The sequence below is a fragment of the Theropithecus gelada genome, chromosome 11 (assembly GCF_003255815.1).
Source record: "Theropithecus gelada isolate Dixy chromosome 11, Tgel_1.0, whole genome shotgun sequence".
Taxonomy (NCBI): Eukaryota; Metazoa; Chordata; class Mammalia; order Primates; family Cercopithecidae; genus Theropithecus; species Theropithecus gelada.
In genome coordinates this window covers 80894907-80914810 of record NC_037679.1, presented here as the reverse complement: position 1 = coordinate 80914810, position 19904 = coordinate 80894907, and the positions used below count along the sequence as shown (strand labels likewise).

Below are 19904 nucleotides of genomic sequence, written 5' to 3'. Positions count from 1 at the left end.
TTTTTTTTTTTGAGACGGAGTCTCGCTCTGTCACCCAGGCTGGAGTGCTGTGGCCCGATCTCAGCTCACTGCAAGCTCCGCCTCCCGGGTTCCCGCCATTCTCCTGCCTCAGCCTCCCGAGTAGCCGGGACTACAGGCGCCCGCCACCTCGCCCGGCTAGTTTTTTTTGTATTTTTTAGTAGAGACGGGGTTTCACCGTGTTAGCCAGGATGGTCTCGATCTCCTGACCTCGTGATCCGCCCGTCTCGGCCTCCCAAAGTGCTGGGATTACAGGCTTGAGCCACCGCGCCCGGCAATTTTTTGTATTTTTAGTAGAGACAGGGTTTCACTGTGTTAACCAGGATGGTCTCGATCTCCTGACTCTGTGATCCACCCGCCTCGGCCTCCCAAAGTGCTGGGATTACAGGTGTGAGCCACCGCGTCCAGCCTTGTTATTAGATTTAATGAATCTTGGCAAACTGCCCTTCAGAGTAGCTATATCAATTTATACTCCCACCCACAGCATATAACAGCTGTCCATATCTCAGCAACACTCCATGCTATAAACATTTAATTTTTTCCAGGTACTTTTCTAATGTTCCACTGGTGATGGTGACTGGATAAGGATGGTTAATCCGTGGGCGTTCCCACAATATTGTCCCCTGATATAACGGGTCATTCCTACTCCCCTGCTATTCTCTCGCTCTGTCATTGGCCAGTCATTTCGGGGGTGGGGGGTGGTGGGGAGGGATCCCTCACTGGAGGTCACGCACACCTAGTCCACCCCCAGCCTTAGCTCTAGGCTCAGGATTTGCCAGCCACGAGGAGGACAACATGGAGTGAGGGGAGCCACAAACAAGGACCTTAGTGTGACACATTCTCCACCCCCAAGACATTCCACGCCCACACCAAGTCTTCATGGATTCCACCCTTGTGCCAGCCTCACAAGCAATGGGAAAGGTCATCAATTCATTTCTTGTATCCTTACTCTTTTCCAGACTTTCTTTCTTTTTGAGATTGAGTCTCACTCTGTTGCCCAGGCTGGAGAGCAGTGGCCCGATCTCAGCTCACTGCAACCTCTGTCTTTTGGGTTCAAGCGATTCTCCTGCCTCAGCCTCCTGAGTAGCTGGGACTATAGGCGCCTGCCACCACACCCAGCTAATTTTTGTATTTTTAGTAGAGACAGGGTTTCACCATGTTAGCCAGGCTGGTCTCAAACTCCTGACCTCAGGTGATCTGCCCGCCTCGGCCTCCCAAAGTGCTGGGATTACAGGCACGAACCACCATGCCCAGCCTCTCTTTCGTTTTTTAATTGTGGTAAAATATACATAACTCTTAACCATTGGTAAATGTTTTAAATTATGATAAAATGCACAAGAAATTTACCATCTTAATTATTTTAAGTGTACAATGTGATGGCATTACACTCACACTGTGGTACAGTCATGTGTCGCTTAACAAACAGGATCGTTCTAAGAAATGCATCATCAGGCGATGTTGTCATTATGCAGACGTCAGAGCACACCTACAGAAACCTGGATGGTCTAGCCTACCACTCCCAGGCTACCAACCTACACAGCATGCTACTGTACTCAAAACTGTAGCAGACTGGAACACAGTGGTAAGTATTCATGTATCTAAATGTATCTAAACAGGGCCGAGGGCAGATCACTTGAGGCCAGGAGTTTGAGACCAGCCTGGCCAGTATGGCAAAACCCTTCTCTACTAAAATACTACAAAAATTAGCCAGGCATGGTGGTACCCGCCTGTAATCTCAGCTACTCAGGAGGCTGAGGCTGAAGAATCGCTTGAGCTGGGGAGGCAGAGGTTGCAGTGAGCCTAGACTGCACCACTGCACTCCAGCCTGGGCAGCAGAGCAAGACTCCATCTGAAAAAATAAAACAAATGTATCGAAACATAGACAAAGGTACAGTAAAAACACAGCATCACAATCTTATGGGACCACTGTCTTTGACAGACATGTCAGTATGCGATGTGTGACTATACCACCATCCATTTCCAGAACTTTTTCATCATGCCAAACAGAAACCATGAACCCATCAAACAATTCCCCATTTCACCTTCCCTTCAGCCCCTGGCAACCACTACTCTGTCTTCCAACTCTATGAAACTCTATGAATATGACTACTCTAGGTACCACCTATAAGTGGAATCACACAGTATGTGTCTTTTTTTTTTTTTTTTCAGACAGTTTCGCTCTTGCTGCCTAGGCTGGAATGCAATGGTGTGATCCCGGCTCACCAAAACCTCCACTTCCTGGGTTCAAGCAATTCTCCTGCCTCCGCCTCCCAAGTAGCTGGGATTACAGACATGTGCCACCACACCCAGCTAATTTTTGTATTTTTAGTAGATGGGGTTTCTGCATGTTAGTCAGGCTGGTCTCGAACTCCCAACCTCAGCTGATCTGCCCACCTCGGCCTCCCAAAGTGCTGGGATTACAGGCATGAGCCACTGTGCCTAGTCTTTTTCTTTTTTTTTGACAGTGTCTCGCTCTGTCACCAGGCTGTAGTGGTGCGATCTCAGCTCACTGAAACCTCTGCCTCCTGGTTTTTAGTGATTCTCCTGCCTCTGCCTTCCAAGTAGCTGGGGCTACAAGCATCCAGTACCATGCCCAGCTAATTTTTGTACTTTTTTAAAGTAGAGATGGGGTTTCACCATGTTGGCCAGGGTGGTCTCGATCTCCTGACCTCATGATGTGCCCGCCTCGGCCTCCCAAAGTGCTGGGATTACAGGTGTGAGCCACTGCACCCGGCCCAGTATGAGTCCTTTAATGACTGGCTTATTTATCACTTAGCATAATGTGCTCCAGCCTCATCCGTATTGTGGTGTGTATCAGAATTTCCTTCCTTCTTTTTTTTTTTTTTTTTTTGAGCTGGAGTCTCACTCTGTTGCCAGGCTGGAGTGCCGTGGCCCAATCTCGGCTCACTGCAACCTCCACTTCCTGGGTTCCAGCAATTCTCCTTCCTCGGCCTCTTGAGTAGCTGGGATTACAGGTGCCTGCTACCATGCCCAGCTAATTTTTGTATTTTTAGTAGAGATGGGGTTTCACCATGTTGGCCAGGATGGTCTCGATCTCTTGACCTTATGATCCGCCCGCCTCGGCCTCCCAAAGTGCTGGGATTACAGGCGTGAGCCACCGCGCCTGGCCAGAATGTCCTTCCTTTTTAAGGCTAGCAGTCCACTGTATGGACAAGCCACATTTTATTTCTCCATGCCTCCAAGGATGGATGGAAGGTGGGTCGCTTCCATCTTTTGGCTGTTGTGAATAATGCTGCTGTGAGCGTGGGTGTACACATATCTTTCTAAGACCCCGCTTTCAATATTTCAAAAGATGGGATCTCTGTCGCCCAGGCTGCAGTGCAGTGGCACAATCATGGCTCACTGCAGCCTCAAACTCAAGTGATCCTCCCACCTCAGCCTCCCAAGTAGCTGGAACTACAAGCATGTGCCACCACGCTTTTTTTTTTTTTTTTTTTCTTGTAGAGATAGTCTCACTATGTTGCCCAGGCTGATCTCCAACTCCTGGGCTGACACTATTCTCCCACTTCAGCCTCCCAAAGTGCTGGGATTACAGGTGTGAGCAACCACATCCCACCTGCTTTCAGCTGTTTTAGGTATATACCCCGGAAGTGGAATTGCTGGACCATATGGTAATTCTATGTTTAATTTTTTGAGGAACCGCCATACTGTTTTCTACGTGGCTGTCTTGATGCACCATGCATGGGGCATTTCTACCAGGCAGAGGAGATACAATCCCAGTCTTCCCTTGGAGTCCCTGGCTACTCTTTGCACATCAGGATGTCTCCAGCAGGCCCTCAGTTAGACCTGTGCTTTGAGATGCTTTTTCTGGGAGCAGGGTTGTGCTTTAAGATGCTTTTTCTGGGAGCAGGGTGAGCCAACGGAGGCACTGCAAGCCTCCAAGCAACCTTGGCCCTGTGGCCTTGAATGGAACCAGCTGGCCAGATGAAGGCCCTTGTTTTTGCCAATCAGGCAGCCATTCCCCTTCTGGTTAACGTCCCCATAGTTTTTTTAGGGACCCATCCCTCTGCCACACTCAGTCCATGAAATGTGGCTAGAAGCGGGGTTAGGCCTGCCCATAGGCTCCAGGAGAGAGCACGTGGCCCAAGCCTGGCCAATCAGAACATCGGCCTCCCGACCCAGCAGGTAATTCACGGATGGGCCTCTGGAATCAGCAAAACTCAGTGGAAGAGCTTTTATAAGAACTGCTGAGAAAGAGAACCTCTTCCCCCCAGTTTTGAAGGTAGCAAGATGGGGACCCAGAGCTCATAGGGCTGTCTTGCAGTCGCTGGAGGACCTAGCCTGAGAATGAACCCAGTTTGGGAAAACAAGGCAGAGAGGTAGATAAAAGCAGAGCCCTAGTGATTGCTTTTGAGCTCCTGGAACTGCTCACACCTGAAGGCAGCACGCTTCTGACTTCCTAATTACATAAGCAAACACATTCTGCGCTGTTTTGTTTTACTTTCCCAGTTGGGGCTGAGCATCCCCATTTCAGAACTGAGTGTTGGCCCGGCACGGTGGCTCATGCCTGTAATCCCAGCACTTTGGGCGGCTGAGGTGGGCGGATCATCTGAGGTCAGGAGTTCGACACAAGCCTGGCCAACATGGTGAAACCCCGTCTCTACTAAAAATACAAAAATTAGCCAGGCCTTGTGGCACTCGCCTGTAATCCCAGCTACTCAGGAGGCTGAGGCAGGATAATCACTTGAACTCGGAAAGCAGAGGTTGCAGTGAGCTGAGATCGCACCACTGCGCTCCAGCCTGGGTGACAGAGGGAGACTCTGTCGTAGGAAAAAAAAAAAAAAGTGTCAAAAACCAGATTAATATGGCAAAGAATAGAACTTTCCTTCTGGGCAAAGTTAAGTACACTTAGTTAAGAAAAGAAGCTCTGAACCTTGGACTCATTGTTACCAATCTCTTAACCAGGGGAGTCTTTTTTTTTTTTTTCTTTTTTTGAGACAAGGTCTCTCTCTGTCATGCAGGCTGGAAGGGCAGTGGTGCAATCACAGCTCACCACAGCCTCAACCTCCCCAACTCAAGCGATCCTCCTGCCTCAGTCTCCTGAGAAGCTGGGACCATGGGCATGCACCACCACACCTGGCTCATTTTTTATTTTTTTGCAGGGATGGGGTCTCATTATGCTGTCCAGGCTGGTCTCAAACTCCTGGGTTCAAGCAATCCTCTTGCCTTGGCCTCCCAAAGTACTGAGCCATGGCCCCTAGATGTCATCCTAAAGATGTGAAAAACCAGGGACTTGGAGGCTGCTTGAATGATTCCTTCATCAAGCTAGGAACTAAGCAGCACCCCAAAAAATGCGTATCTCTAAACACCCACATTGGGTGTTTTTCTACCGAACTGAGAAACTAAAGCATTTTTAAATTATTTTTATCTATTTATTTTGAGACCGGGTTATGAAACTAATTTTTGTATTTGTAGTAGAGATGGGTTTTTCCATGTTGCCCAGGCTGATCCACCTGCCTTGGCCTCCCAAAGTGCTGGGATTACAGGTGCAAGCCACTGTGCCCAACCTGAGCTTTTTTTTTTTTTTTTTGAGACAAAGTCTCAATCTGTTGCCCAGGCTGGAGTGCAATGGCACGACCTCAGTTCACTACAACCTCCGTCTCCTGGGTTCAAGCAATTCTCCCTGCCTCAGCCTCCCGACTAGCTGGGATTACAGGCACGTACCACCACGCCTGGCTAATTTTTGTATTTTTTTAGTAGAGATGGAGTTTCACCATATTGGTCAGGTTGGTCTCAAACTCCTGACCTCAGGTGATCCACCTACCTCAGCCTTCCCAAGTGGTGGGATTACAGGCATGAATGAGCCACTGCACCTGGCCTGAAGCATCATTTTTTTTTTTTTTTTTTTTTTTTTTGAGACGGAGTCTTACTCTGTCGCCTAGGCTGGAGTGCAGTGGCCGGATCTCGGCTCACTGTAAGCTCCGCCTCCCAGGTTCACGCCATTCTCCTGCCTCCGCCTCCCGAGTAGCTGGGACTACAGGCGCCCGCCACCTCGCCCGGCTAGTTTTTTGTATTTTATTTTTTGGTGGTCTTGATCTCCTGACCTCGTGATCCGCCCATCTAGGCCTCCCAGAGTGCTGGGATTACAGGCGTGAGCCACCGCGCCCGGCTGAAGCATCATTTTTAACAACTTCATTGATATATAATTTACATGCCATACAATTCACACATTTTAAGAATATAATTCAGGGATTTTTATACGTTTACCAGGTTGTACAACCATCACCACATCTCGTGTTAGAACCTTCTATCACCCAGTAAGATCCCTGGTGTCTCTTCACAGTCACTCTCCATCTCCCCTTCTTCCTAACCCACAGCAACCTTTAACCGGCTTTCTGTCTCTAGAGGCTTTTTTGTTGTTTTTTTGGTTTTGTTTTTGAGACAGTCTCGCTGTTGCCCAGGCTGGAGTGCAGTGGCGTGATCTCTGCTTGCCGCAACCTCCGCCTCTCAGGTTCAAGCCACTCTCCTGCCTCAGCCTCCCAAGTAGCTGGGACTACAGGTGCGCATCACCACGCCCAGCTAATTCTTGTATTTATAGTAGAGATGCGGGTTCACCATGTTGGCCAGGTTGGTCTGGAACTCCTGACCTCAGGTGATCTGCCCTCCTTGGCCTCCCAGAGTGTTGGGATTACAGGCGTGAGCCACCATGCCTGGCCCTGTCTCTAAAGTTCTGTCATTTCTACATATTTCATATAAATGGAATCATACAGCATGGGGTTTTTGCATCTGGCCTGACTTAGCATCATGTTTTTGTAGCATGGATCTGTTTTGTTTTGTTTCCTTTTATTGCTAGTTAGCAATAAAAATGTGGCCCAGAAGTTGTTTGGGTTGTTTTGACTTTTTGGTTACTGTATCGTGAATGCTGCTGCTATGAAGATCCAATGTCATATAAGTCTGTGTGGACCTGTCTTTTCATTTCTCTTGGGTAGATAGCTAGGAATGGAATTGCTGGGTCATATGGTAAATTTCTGTCTAACTTTTAAAGAAGATGCCAAACTGCTATTTTTATTTCTAACCTTGGCAGCAGTAGATTCGAACACGAGAGACACTCATCCCAAAATGGGAGGCAGCTCTCTGCAGACAGTGCAGGGACCATCAGCATATATATATATATATATTTTTTTTTTTTTTTTTTTTTCCTGAGACAGTGTCTCGCTCAGTTCCCCAGGCTGGAGTGCAGTGGCGCGATCTCGGCTCACTGCAAACTCTGCCTCCTGGGTTCACGCCATTCTCCTGCCTCAGCCTGCCGAGTAACTGGACTACAGGTGCCCGCCACCACACCGGGCTAATTTTTTTTTTGTATTTTTAGTAGAGATGGGGTTTCACCGTGTTAGCCAGGATGGTCTCGATCTCCTGACCTCGTGATCCACCCGTCTCAGCCTCCCAAAGTGCTGGGATTACAGGCGTGAGCCATCACGCCCGGCCAGGGACCACCAGCACATTAAATATGATTGACTCCCACCATCAAGTCCCTGGCTCTAGAAATTTAACTCAAGAGTGCTGGGGGCACAGACAGGCAGCTGTGGAAGAAGAAAATCCATTCTGCAGCACAAGGCAAACCCCAGCTCCTCAGCTGCCTTGTTCAAGGCCAATCCACACAAACAAAGCACACTTCATGGAATACCCAAATCAGAACAAAATGGAGAGAGGGTAATTATAAGGAAAACATTGGCAGTAAGGAATCAAATACCAAGACATTTATTTTTCCAAGAGAAAAATACAATCATAGTACACTACTTGATTCTGCTGTAAGTGATAATTGCATGGTCCTAACCACGTAAATAACTGACATGGAGCCTACAGAGCTGTTTCTCTTCATAAAACTTTTAGTATGTTGGCTGGGTGCAGTGGCTCACGCCTGTAATCCCAGCACTTTGGGAGGCCGAGGCGGGTGGATCACGAGGTCAGGAGTTCAAGACCAGCCTGGCCAACACAGTGAAACTCTGTCTCTACTAAAAATATAAAAACTTAGCCGGGCCTGGTGGTGGGTGCCTGTAATCCCAGCTACTCTGGAGGCTGAGACAGCAAAATCGCTTGAACCTGGGAGGCAGAGGTTGCAGTGAGTGGAGATCGCGCCACTGCACTCCAGCCTGGCGACAGTGCAAGACTCCATCCACCCCCCACCACCCAAAAAAAAAAAAGGATCACTTGAGGCCAGCCTGGACAACACAGCAAGATCCCGTCTCTCAAAAAAAAAATTTTTTTTTTAAATTATAGCTGGCATGGTGGTATGTACCTGTAGTCACAGTTACTTGCGAGACTGAGACAGGAGGATCACTTGAGCCAGGAGGTGAAGGCTGCTGTGAGTCATGATCACACCCCTGCACTCTAGTCCGAGTGTCAGAGTGAGACCTTGTCTCAAAAGAAAAAGAAAAAAGAAAACAAAGAAGGAATAGTGCACACAGAGTTGAATGGCCTCATGGATCCCTCCTACATGGTATTCCCATCCTCTGCCCCTGCCAAAGAGGTGGACTGTGGTAACTTCCTCAACCCACTCTCACCCCAGATCAGTCCTGGCTTCCTCTGTGCCCTGGGAGGCTGATCCCTAGGAACTGCCCTCCAGTTGGGTTTGGTCAATGGCAGTCACCAGAAGACTGGAGGGCGGGAGGAGACAGAGTCAGGGTTATCTGTTCCTCCTACCTCCTCCCAGTTCTACTGCCCCCCTTCACCCACTACAGCTGCTGACTGGCAGCTCCTGCCCCCCCCAGCACAAGCTTGTGCCAAGCTCTAGTGACTCCTCACCTTTTAGGATCAGGACTAGTAACAGCTCCCTGCTGTGGCCAGCTCCAATCATTAAACTGCCCATACCCGAGCCTGGGCAACACAGCAAGACCCTACCTCTGCAAAAGATTAAAACATTAGCTGAGCACAGTGGCACGTGCCTGTAGTCCCAGCTACTCAGGAGGCTGAGGTGGGAAGATAGCTTGAGCCTAGGAGTTCAAGGCTGCCGTGAGCTATGATACTGCCACTGCACTTCAGCCTGAGTGATGGAATTAGAACCCCTGTCTTTAAAAAAAAAAAAAAAAAAAAAAAGGAAATTTAAAAAGCTGCCCACACCTTTGTAAACAGCCCCTTATTTTCAGCGAGACCTTCTTGAGACAGCCTTTTCTTGCTTGGGCCCTGTCTGAATTTCCACGATAGCACCAACTATGGTCTTTATCACTTCTTTGCAAGTCTTTATACTTGGATTACATACAAGGTATCATTAAGTGATATACTGTGTTGTTTTGAAAGTTTTTGCCTTTATTACAAGTGTCACATTGTATATACCCCTCCGCAACTTTCAGATGGATGTTAACACAGGTAGCTCAGTTTATTCATTCTCCTGCTTCACCTCTCTCTGGGTGCTCAGTGTAATGATCCATTCCCATGGACATTCAGGTTGCCAATTTTTAGTTGTGTTACAAAAACTACTGTACATGGCTGCTATGTGAATTTTTAACTGTGTGAATATGTATTACTTATAAAAATGTAGAATGGAGGCTGGGCGCAGTGGCTCACACCTCTAATCCCAGCACTATGGGAGGCCGAGGTGGGCAGATCACAAGGTCAGGAGTTAGACACTAGCCTGACCAACATGGTGAAACCCCGTCTCTACTACAAATAAAAAAAATTAGCCTGGTGTGGTAGCACACGCCTGTAATCCCAGCTACTCAGGAGGCTGAGGCAGGAGAATTGCTTGAACCCGGAAGGCGGAGGTTGCAGTGAACCGAGATTGTGCCACTGCACTCCAGCCTGGGCAACAGAGTGAGACTCCCATCTCAAAAAAAAAAAAAAAAAATTAAAAAAAAAAGGCCAGGTGTGGTGGCTCACACCTGTAATCCCAGCACTTTGGGAGGCCGAGGCAGGCAGATCACGAGGTAAAGAGATCAAGACCATCTTGGCCAACATGGTGAAACCCCGTCTTTACGAAAAATACAAAAATTAGCTGGGCATGGTGGTGTGCACCTGTAGTCCCAGCTACTCGGGAGGCTGAGGCAGGAAAATCGCTTGAACCCGGGAGGCAGAGGTTGCAATGAGCCGAGATTGAGCCACTGCACTCCAGCCTGGGCGACAGAGCAAGACTCTGTCTCAAAAAAAAAAAAAAAAAAAAAAAAGGTAGAATGGATTCCATTCAAAAAAAAGAAGGGCCAGGGCTGGGTGCAGTGACTCACACCTGTAATCCCAGCACTTTGGGAGGCTGAGGCGGGCAGATCATGAGGTCAGGAGTTCAAGACCAGCCTGGCCAACATGGTGAAACCCCATGTACTAAAAATACAAAAATTAGCTGGGCGTGGTGGCGCCTGCCTGTAATCCCAGCTACTCAGGAGGCTAGGGCAGGAGAATTGCTTGAAACTGGAAGGCAGAGGTTGCAGTGAGCCAAGACGGCACCACTGCACTCCAGCCTGGGCAATAAGAGTGAAACTCTTGGTTGAAAGAAAAAAAAAAAAAGGAGAGCTGGGCACTCATACCTATAATCTCAGCACTTTGGGAGGCTGAGATGGGAGGAATGTTTGAGGCCAGAAGTTCAAGACCAGCCTGGGCAACATGACAAAACCCTACCTCTATAAAAATTAGACAAGTGTGGCAGTGTGTGCCTGTAGTCCCAGCTACTCAGGAGGCTGAAGAGGGAGAATCGCTTGAACCCAGGAAGTTGAAGCTGTAGTGATCCATGATCGGACCGCTGCATTCCAGCCTGGGCGACAAAGTGAGACCCTCTCTTATAAAACAACAACAAAAGGCCAAGCGCGGTGGCTCAAGCCTGTAATCCCAGCACTTTGGGAGGCCGAGACAGGCAGATCACGAGGTCAGGAGATCGAGACCATCTTGGCTAACACAGTGAAACCCCGTCTCTACCAAAAAAATACAAAAACCTAGCCGGGCGTGGGTGGCGGGCGCGTGAAGTCCCAGCTACTTGGGAGGCTGAGGCAGGAGAATGGCGTAAACCCAGGAGGCGGAGCTTGCAGTGAGCTGAGATCCGGCCACTGCACTCCAGCCTGGGCGACAGAGCAAGACTCTGTCTCAGAAAAAAAAAAAAAAGGAGTGCTCACATGAGCTTTGTGAGCTGGCATGCCCAGAGTGTCTTCCCTACTTGTCTAATTACCATCCTCCGCATGTAGAAACAAACAAGCAAGTTTCCTTTGGAAGATTCAGGATCTCTGCCACCTCTGCTGTCCTCTGAGGCCCAAGCTCTGCCCCAGTGGGAAGATGAGGTTAATGACTCTTGTTCCCAGCACAGATGTGAAACATCAGGAGACACCTCCTTAACACACCTTGGCTGTCAGAAGATCCGGGACTGGGGAGTCAACATTTGTTGCAGTAATTGCCAGAGGAATCTCATGGTATTTACAGACAGGGTTCCAGCCCAGGAGCATCAGAAGTGGCTGGGCAGTCCGGTGGATTGCAACAGGGCCACACCGCCACTTAAGTGTGGTGCCTTAGAGCTGTGCCTCTTGCTGGTGGTAAACTTTCAAGACATTACTTTTTGTTTTTTTTTTTTTTTGGAGACAGGGTCTTACTCTGTCATCCAGTCTGGAATGCAGTGACGCAATCATGGCTGCTCATCACTGCCTTCACCTCCCTGGGCTCAGGCGATCCTCCCCTCTCAACCTCCCAAGTAGCTGAAACTACAGGCCTGCGCCACCATGCCTGGCTAATTTTTGTATTTTTTGTAGAGACAGGGGTTTTGCCATGTTGCCTAGGCTGGTCTCAAACGCCTGAGCTCAAATGACTTGCCTATCTTGGCCTCCCAAGGTGCTAGGATTACAGGCATAAGCCACTGTGCCCAGACAAGAGATTACTTTTATATAGCTCTAAGAAATCAACTTCAAATAGACTTTCAGACACTGACTATACTTAACCAGGACTCATCACCATAGAAACACCACCAAGGATGACTTCACCTAACGTGTAAGAGTCCTACGCCGGGACAGATTCTGAGTCATGTGTCAGAATCCATGAACGGTATGTTATGGAAGCGGTAAGTGGGGGTCTGTGTGTGGGAGGCAGTGGGGGTCTGTGCGTGGGAGGCAGGCATTTGGGTGGCAAGAAAACACAATGGTTAAGTGATTTGATGCTGCCATCAGGTTGCCTGAGTTCAGATCCAGAGCCTGCCACTTATTAGCTGAATTATGTAATCCCTCTGAGGCTCGGTTTCATCAGCTGTGAAAGAGGTGGGAGATGAGGTACATGCAGCAGGCTAGGCACTGTCACAAAGATATGACATCATCAAGAATGTGGTGTAAGCTGGGCGCGGTGGCTCACGCCGGTAATCCCAGCACTTTAGGAGGCCAAGGTGGGCAGATCACCTGTGGTCAGGAGTTCAAGACCAGCTGGCCAACATGGTGAAACTGTCTCTACTAAAAATACAAAAATTAGCCAGATGTGGTGGCATGTGCCTATAGTCCCAGCTACAGCTACTCAGGAGGCTGAGGCAGGAGAATCACTTGAACCCAGGAGGCAGAGGTTGCAGTGGGCCAAGACGGAGTCATTGCACTCTAGCCTGGGCAACAATAGCAAAACTCCATCTCAAAAAAAAAAGAATGCAGTGTAGCCTAACATGCGACTGGGAACCACCCCCTTAAACTACCCCCATTAGCAGTTTAAGCAGTATCCAACAGATGCCACTGTTTACATTGAAAAAAAAAATTTTTTTTGAGACAGGGACTCACTCTGTCACCCAGGCTGGAGAGCAGTGGCATGATCTCAGCTCTCTGCAACCTCCACTTCCTGAACTTAGGTAATCCGCCTGCTTCAGCCTCCCAAGTAGGTGGGACCATGGGTGCACACCACCATGCCTAACTAATTTTTGTGTCTTTTTGTAGAGTCAGGGTGTTACCACATTGCCCAAGCTGGTCTCAAACTCCTGGGCTCAAGTGATCTACCTGCCTCGGCCTCCCAAAGTGTTGGGATTACAGGCGTAAGCCACAACACCCAGCCAACAATTTCTATTACCCCGCAAAAGATGTCTGTCCAGCATCCCTCTCTCTCTCTCTTTTTTTTTTTTTTTAAACTACCAGCATTTTGATTTTCCTTCATGGGACCATCCCTCCCCAACTCATTTCATGTAGTATGGTGGCACTGATCCCACTTTCAGGCTTCAGGAACAGACATGTGACCATGACCTGGCCAATCAGTGCCATAGTGACCAGTTAAGTAAGGCATAGTCACATGACCCAAGCTGGGCAAATGGGAGTCAGCCCTGGGGCGCTTGCTGAATCTAAGGGAGAAAGGATGCTCTGTTTCTGCCAGAGCTGCTAAGCTGATGGATGTCAGCTGAGGGCCACCTGGCCATCTTTGCCACAACATGGGAGGGACTGCCTGAGAATAATGCTGACACAGAGGAGACAGAGAGACATCCACACACAGGCATCACCTGAGCTCCTGGATCCAGCCTTGCCTGATGCCATTTGTCACTAGCTTGACTCAATAAACCCCCTTTTGGCTTAAAACCAGTCAGACTGGGTTTTTTTCATTTGCAACTAAGAGTCCTGATAGCGCACTGTGTGAAAGCACCATGTAAATGAGAAGGGGCCGAGCGAATTCAAAACTTTTCTTCTGGAGCTAAGAGTCTTGGGATGCTTTCGGAGCCCACTGTATTAGGAACTCAAAAAGTATCTGAGTTACACAGCAGGCGTGGGTTCAAATTCAGGCTCCATGACTTTCCAGTTACTTAGTATCTCTTAGCTTCAATCTCCTCATCTAAAAAACAGGTTTGTCATTCATTCATTCATTCATTCATTCATTCATTTTTGAGACAGAATCTCACTCTGTCACCCAGGCTAGAGTGCCCTGGCACGATCTCGGCTCACTACAACCTCCGCCTCCTGGGTTCAAGCGATTCTCCAGCCTCAGCCTCCAGAGTAGCTGGGATTACAGGAGCGAGCCACCAATGTCCAGCTAAGTTTTTTTTTTTTTTTTTTTTTTTGTAGTGATGGGGTTTCACCATGTTGCCCAGGCTGGTCTTGAACACCTAAGCTCAAAGTGATCTGCCCGCCTTAGCCTCCCAAAGTGCTGGGATTACAGGCATGAGCCACTGCGCCAGGCCGCGGGTTGACATTTAGATTAAATGGGATAATCTATGTTTCACAGTTAGTTATTATTGTTGTTGTTGTTATGATTATTATTATTGTCAGCCTTTGTTTTTAGATAAAGAAACTCAAGCTGAGAGAGGTGGCTCACCAAATTCAGATACCAGACAATGGCAAAGCTAGGACCTGAACTCAAGAATACTGATTCCCTGTGCAGTGTTTTTTCCCACACAATCTGCTACTAAAGAAAGATGCCCGGCTGGGCGCGGTGGCTCACGCTTGTAATCCCAGCACTTTGGGAGGCTGAGGCAGGAGGATCACGAGGTCAGGAGTTCGAGACCAGCCTGGCCAACATAGTGAAACCCTGTCTCTACTAAAAATACAAAAATTAGCTGGGCATGGTGGCACACACCTGTAATCCCAGCTACTCGGGAGACTGAGGCAGGAGAATCGCTTGAACCTGGAAGACGGAGGTTGTGGTTGTTGCCACTGCACTCCAGCCTGGGCAACAGAGTGAGACTCTGTAAGAAAAAAAAAAAAGACTCCCCACAAGCCAAGCCAAGAGAGAAGAGAAACAAAAGCTAACAGGCGTACTCAGGGCACAGATCAGCCTTGGGCAGTAGTTAAGAGCACAGACACTGGTGTTCAACAGCCTAGGTTTGAATCCTGGCTCCAGCACTGACAGGCCATGGGACCTTGGATAAGTGACTTAACCTCTGTAAAATGGAGAGTCTAGGATCTATTTCATAGGCTTATTAATGAAATAATGCTGATCTTCTTGCTTCGAGCCTGTCTCCCTGATGTCTGTTCTATACACAGCAGCCAGACGGACATACATGTCATTAGCAGTAAAAGTCAAAATCTTTACCATGCCCTTGCATCACTGTGAGGTCAGACTTAGGGAAAAGCTGCTTCGGGCCCCCTTCTTCCTTGGCTGGGAGGAACAAGATCAGGTTTCCAGTGATGCAAGGCAGGAAATGCTCATTAAATTACTTGCCCTTGTGTCTGTAAGTGACCTTCTGCAGTCACACCACAAGCCAGGAGACCAGGAACACACTGGTCTCAGACTAGCACTCAACTCACCAGCATGCCTGAAACCCCAACCACCCAAAAACTAAGTCCTCATGGAGACTCAACTGTACCCCAGGGTTCAGGAAGGCCCTGACACATGCAAATCATCATCCAAAGAAAACTGATCCTTTCCTCTATAGTCCCAGAGATTGCATTGGGTTTTCCCAGGGTGGAGAGGAGGGAAATTCCAAAGACTTTTCAAATCCTCTGGTGTCTGATAATTAGGTTTGCTCTTTCTTTCCTTCATTTAAAAAAGGGAAGCCAGGGCCGGGCGCGGTGGCTCACGCCTGTAATCCCAGCACTTTGGGAGGCCGAGGCGGGCGGATCACGAGGTCAGGAGATCAAGACCATCCTGGCTAACACGGTGAAACTCCGTCTCTACTAAAAATGCAAAAAATTAGCCGGGCGAGGCGGCGGGCGCCTGTAGTCCCAGCTACTCGGGAGGCTGAGGCAGGAGAATGGCGTGAACCCGGGAGGCGGAGCTTGCAGTGAGCCGAGATCGCGCCACTGCACTCCAGCCTGGGCGACTAAGCAAGACTCTGTCTCAAAAAAAAAAAAAGGGAAGCCAGGCGTGGTGGCTCACGCCTGTAATCCCAGCACTTTGGGAAGCTAAGGAGGGTGGATCACAAGGTCAGGAGTTCGAGACCAACCTGGCCAAGATGGTGAAACCCCGTCTCTGCTAAAAATATAAAAATTAGTCAGGCATGGTGGCAGGTGCCTGTAGTCCCAGCTACTCAGGAGGCTGAGGCAGGAGAATAGCTTGAATCCGGGAGGCAAGGTTGCAGTGAGCCAAGATCGTGCCACTGCACTCTAGCCTGGATGACAGAGCAAGACTCCATCTCAAAAAAAAAAAAGAAAAAGAAAAAGAAGTAAGACATAGGGATATTACACATCGTTACACATCACCCCAGAATCAATGAGATACAAACATGAAACCCTCAACCCAGATTCTAAGGAAGACGTAGGAAAATTAAAATAGACCAGGATTTTATGGTAGAAAAAAAATCCTTTCTATTGTTAAACGTTCTAGTTCAGTATGCCCACCTACCTACCTGCTGTTACCTGCTTGTTCCCCAACAAATCTTTCTCTTTTTTTTGAGAGAGGGTCTAACTCTGTCACCCAGGCTACAGTACAGTGGTGCAATCATGGCTCACTGCAGCCTTGACATCTGGGGCTCAAACAGCCCTCCTACTTCAGCCTCCCTACTAGCTGAGACCACAAGCATGCATGTTTGTAGAGAGAGGGGCTTCCCTGTATTTCCCAGGCTGGTCTCGAACTGCTGGGCAATCCTGCTGGGAGCGGTCCTCCCAACTTGTCCTCCCAAAGTGCTGGGATTACAACAGGTATGAGCCAATGCACCGAGCTCCCAACAAATATCTCATATCCGAAACTGCCTAGCACATACACAATGGTCATCCTACTCACCATATACAGACTTTCAGAGCCTTGCACCTTGAGAGTTCACAGCTCTCACATTTAACATGAAGGGAGAACGAGAAGGAAGAGAGGAGTCTCCCAAAATTCAGAGAACTAAATTCTAGCCCCAACTTTACCACTAACTAGCTGTGTGGCCCCCGTCCAGCCAATCAGCAAGCCCAAGCTTCAGTTTCCTCATCTGTGAATTGAAGATGTAGACGGCAGTTTCTGCTACAGTCTATGATCTTGACACCAGGAGCCATCCCTGACTGACCCCTGACCCAGCCGCTGACCACCAAAGCCTGCAGCCAGCAGGGTCCCTCTTCCCCTAAGCAGGATGCAGTCCCTTCCAGTTCCCCCATCATGAACCCAGCAGGAGGCATCAGTTTCCACTCACTCAGACCTTCTTCTACAACCCTTGCTGTGCAATAGGGGACAAAATCCAGAACTGATTCCCAATCCCTTTGCCCCTAACACACCTGAGCATCCGAGAACCAAGTAAGAAAGAGTCAAACAACTCCTTTGCAACCTCTGCCTGCCAAGACTTGCTATCTAATTGCTGTTAATTGCATAGCTCTGAAGTGTTATTGCTGTTGTTTTCTGGGTTTTTTTTTTTTTTTTTTGAGACAGCGTCTTGCTCTGTCGCCCAGGCTGGAGTGTGGAGTGTAGTGGCGCAGTCTTGTCTCACTGCAACCTCCCCCTCCCAGGTTCAAGCAGTTCTCCTGCCTCAGCCACTTGAGTATCTAGGATTATAGGCACATGCCACCACACCCAGCTAATTTTGTATTTTTAGTAGAGACGGGGTCTCACTATGTTGGCCAGGCTGGTCTCAAACTCCTAACCTTGTGATCCGCCTGCCTCGGCCTCCCAAAGTGCTGGAATTGCAGGAGTGAGCCACCACGCTGGGCGTCACTCTGAAGTGTTAAGACTCTTCCCCCCTCCTCCTCCTTGTCTAAGGCAAGGCAAGGGACAGGAATTATGAACAACACAAGCGTCACACAGCAAACCTCTTCTCTTCTCCCATTCCCAACCCTAACACCCACTCGGTGGTTCCACAGCCGACCATGACCTCGGAGCCCAGTAGGACAAAGCATTAACAAGCGGATAAGGACCAGGCATGGTGGTTCACAACTTTAATCCCAGCACTTTGGGAGGCCGAGGCGGGCAGATCACAAGGTCAAGAGATCGAGACCATCCTGGCCAACACGGTGAAACCCCGTCTCTACTAAAAATACAAAAATTAGCTAGGCGTGGTGACGGGCACCTATAATCCCAGCTACTTGGGAGACTGAGACAGGAGAATCGCTTGAACCCAGGAGGCGGAGGTTGCAGTGAGCTGGGATCGTGCCACTGCACTCAAGTCTGGCAACAGAGCAAGACTCTGTCTCAAAAAAAAAAGAAGAAGTGGCTGACAGCCAGGCACGGTGGCTCATGCCTGTAATCCCAGGACTCTGGGAGGCTGAGGTAGGTGAACCACCTGAGGTCAGGAGCCTGGCCAACATGGTGAAACCCCATCTCTACTAAAATACAAAAAAATTAGCCGGGCATGGTGGCACGTGCCTGTAATCCCAGCTACTCAGGAGGCTGAGGCGGACAATGGCTTGAACCTGGGAGGCGGAGGCTGCAATGAGCCGAGATCACACCACTGCACTCCAGTCTGGGCAACAGTGAGACTCCGTCTCAAAAACAAAACAAAACAAGAAGTGGCTGAGTCTTCTCCATGGAAGTGGAGCCAAAACGGTCCCCTGAGAACTGGATGGGACCCAGGCCCTAGAGAAGGCATCAACCTACACATGCTGGACAGGCCGAGATGAGTCTAGGTCCCTTCCCCTCTGTTCATGCCTGAAACGGCACCCCCGTTCCTGTCCCAGCTCTCCAGCAACCTTCGGTCTATTGATCAGAATCTACAGCCACGTGTCTAGAAAGACCCATCAGAAACACCCTTAGCAACCTCCTCTCCTCTCTGCACACTGTAGGAGGCCAACTGAACTGCAGACAAGAGCTACATGGACAGGGACAATGTCACTGCTCCAAATGAGAGGACTGGGGTGAAGGTGTGTAATGTAATTTCAGGCAAAGCCAACCCCCAAAAAAACAATTCCATGACTGGAGAAGGAACAGCCCTGTCTTCAAAAATAGTCACCGAGTCCCTCTTGCTCAACCCCAAGGTTTCCTGAGGCGTCTCTAGTCAACACGGTCGATAGCTGGAGCCTCTCTGAACCTCTTGGCAGGAACGACTGCTGCCAGGACCGCTCCCCACCCCCAGCAGCAATGCCATTCTCTCAGGGGACCCCCCCTTACACTCGCCTTCACTCCACCCCATGTAAGGCTCCGGGCCAGAAGGATAGGGCTGGGAGCTTCCCCTATCACTGGGTGAGGCGACCCAGCTGTCCGAACTGACAGATGCTCTCCACGCCAAACTCAGCCTGCAGCAGCGTCAGAGCCCCCAAAGACAGGAAATATAGGTCCCTAATCCCCAAGCACAGCCTAGAGGTTCAAGGTGAACAGTTCCTAAGTACCCCTCCCAGAACAGAGCGGCAGGATAATGCCGCCCGGCCAGAGTACGGGGTGGGAGCTGAGCTACCAAAAGCAGATGGGAGGGGGCGGGGTGAGATTTGGGGAGACCCTAAGGAGGTGGGGGCTGGGCTGTTCTCTTTGAACCACCCCCACAGATAAACACGCCTGGAACTTGCCTCAGAGGCCACAGACCAACTTTCTGCAGCGGAGTGGGTGCGTGGAGCAGAGAGGCAGTGGGAGGGTGGCGGAAGGGGGGGCTGCGACCCGGCGCCCCACGTGGACGAAGAGCTGAACCTCCGGGTGATGGGAGGGGGCTGGTCCACGCCGCCCGTCTGCCCCCAGGGCCTCGCCGGGGCACTCCCTAGGCCCTGACTGTCCCCACCGCCCGGGCCGGGGGCTCAGGAAGGGGAAGGCGCTGCACCGCGGGCAGCAGAGTTGCGGGACCAGGTGGCCTGGCCCTACCTGCAGTTCTTGAAATTCTCCCTCCAGCTCGTGCCATTCGCGCTCGCAACGCTCCAGCTGCCCGGACATGATGCTGCAAGGCGGCGGCGGCTGCTCCCGCAGCGCTGCACGGCCGGCCCCCCAGCGCCCCACGCCCGCGCGCTCGCCGGCCGCCCTCGGAGGCACCAGCTGTTCCTGCGCAGCCGGAGCCACGCGCACAACAAACGTCATAGCCCCGCCCCGGCGCCCGCCCGCGCGCCCACGCCCCGCCCCGGGAGGCGGGGCAGCGCATGCGCATCCCCCCGCCCCGCCCCGCGTGCTGTGTTGCGGACCCCAACTGTACAGCCTTGCAAGGTCTTGCGGGGTCTGTTGTGGCCCCCGTGGCAGTGCCTCTGCGCCTCCAGAATCTC

The 19904-nt window shown here is 50.1% G+C and overlaps 1 protein-coding gene across 1 annotated transcript in view; it reads right to left on the bottom strand.

Moving 5' to 3' along the window:
- TMEM120B (transmembrane protein 120B) overlaps positions 1 to 19687 on the bottom strand; it is a 64325-nt gene extending 44638 nt beyond the window's left edge. The window contains exon 1 of the mRNA XM_025402853.1: positions 19516 to 19687. Coding sequence (XP_025258638.1) covers positions 19516 to 19584 — 69 coding nt within the window. The 5' untranslated portion in view covers positions 19585 to 19687. The remainder of the gene's footprint in view (positions 1 to 19515) is intronic.
- Between the last annotated feature and the right edge of the window lie 217 nt (positions 19688 to 19904).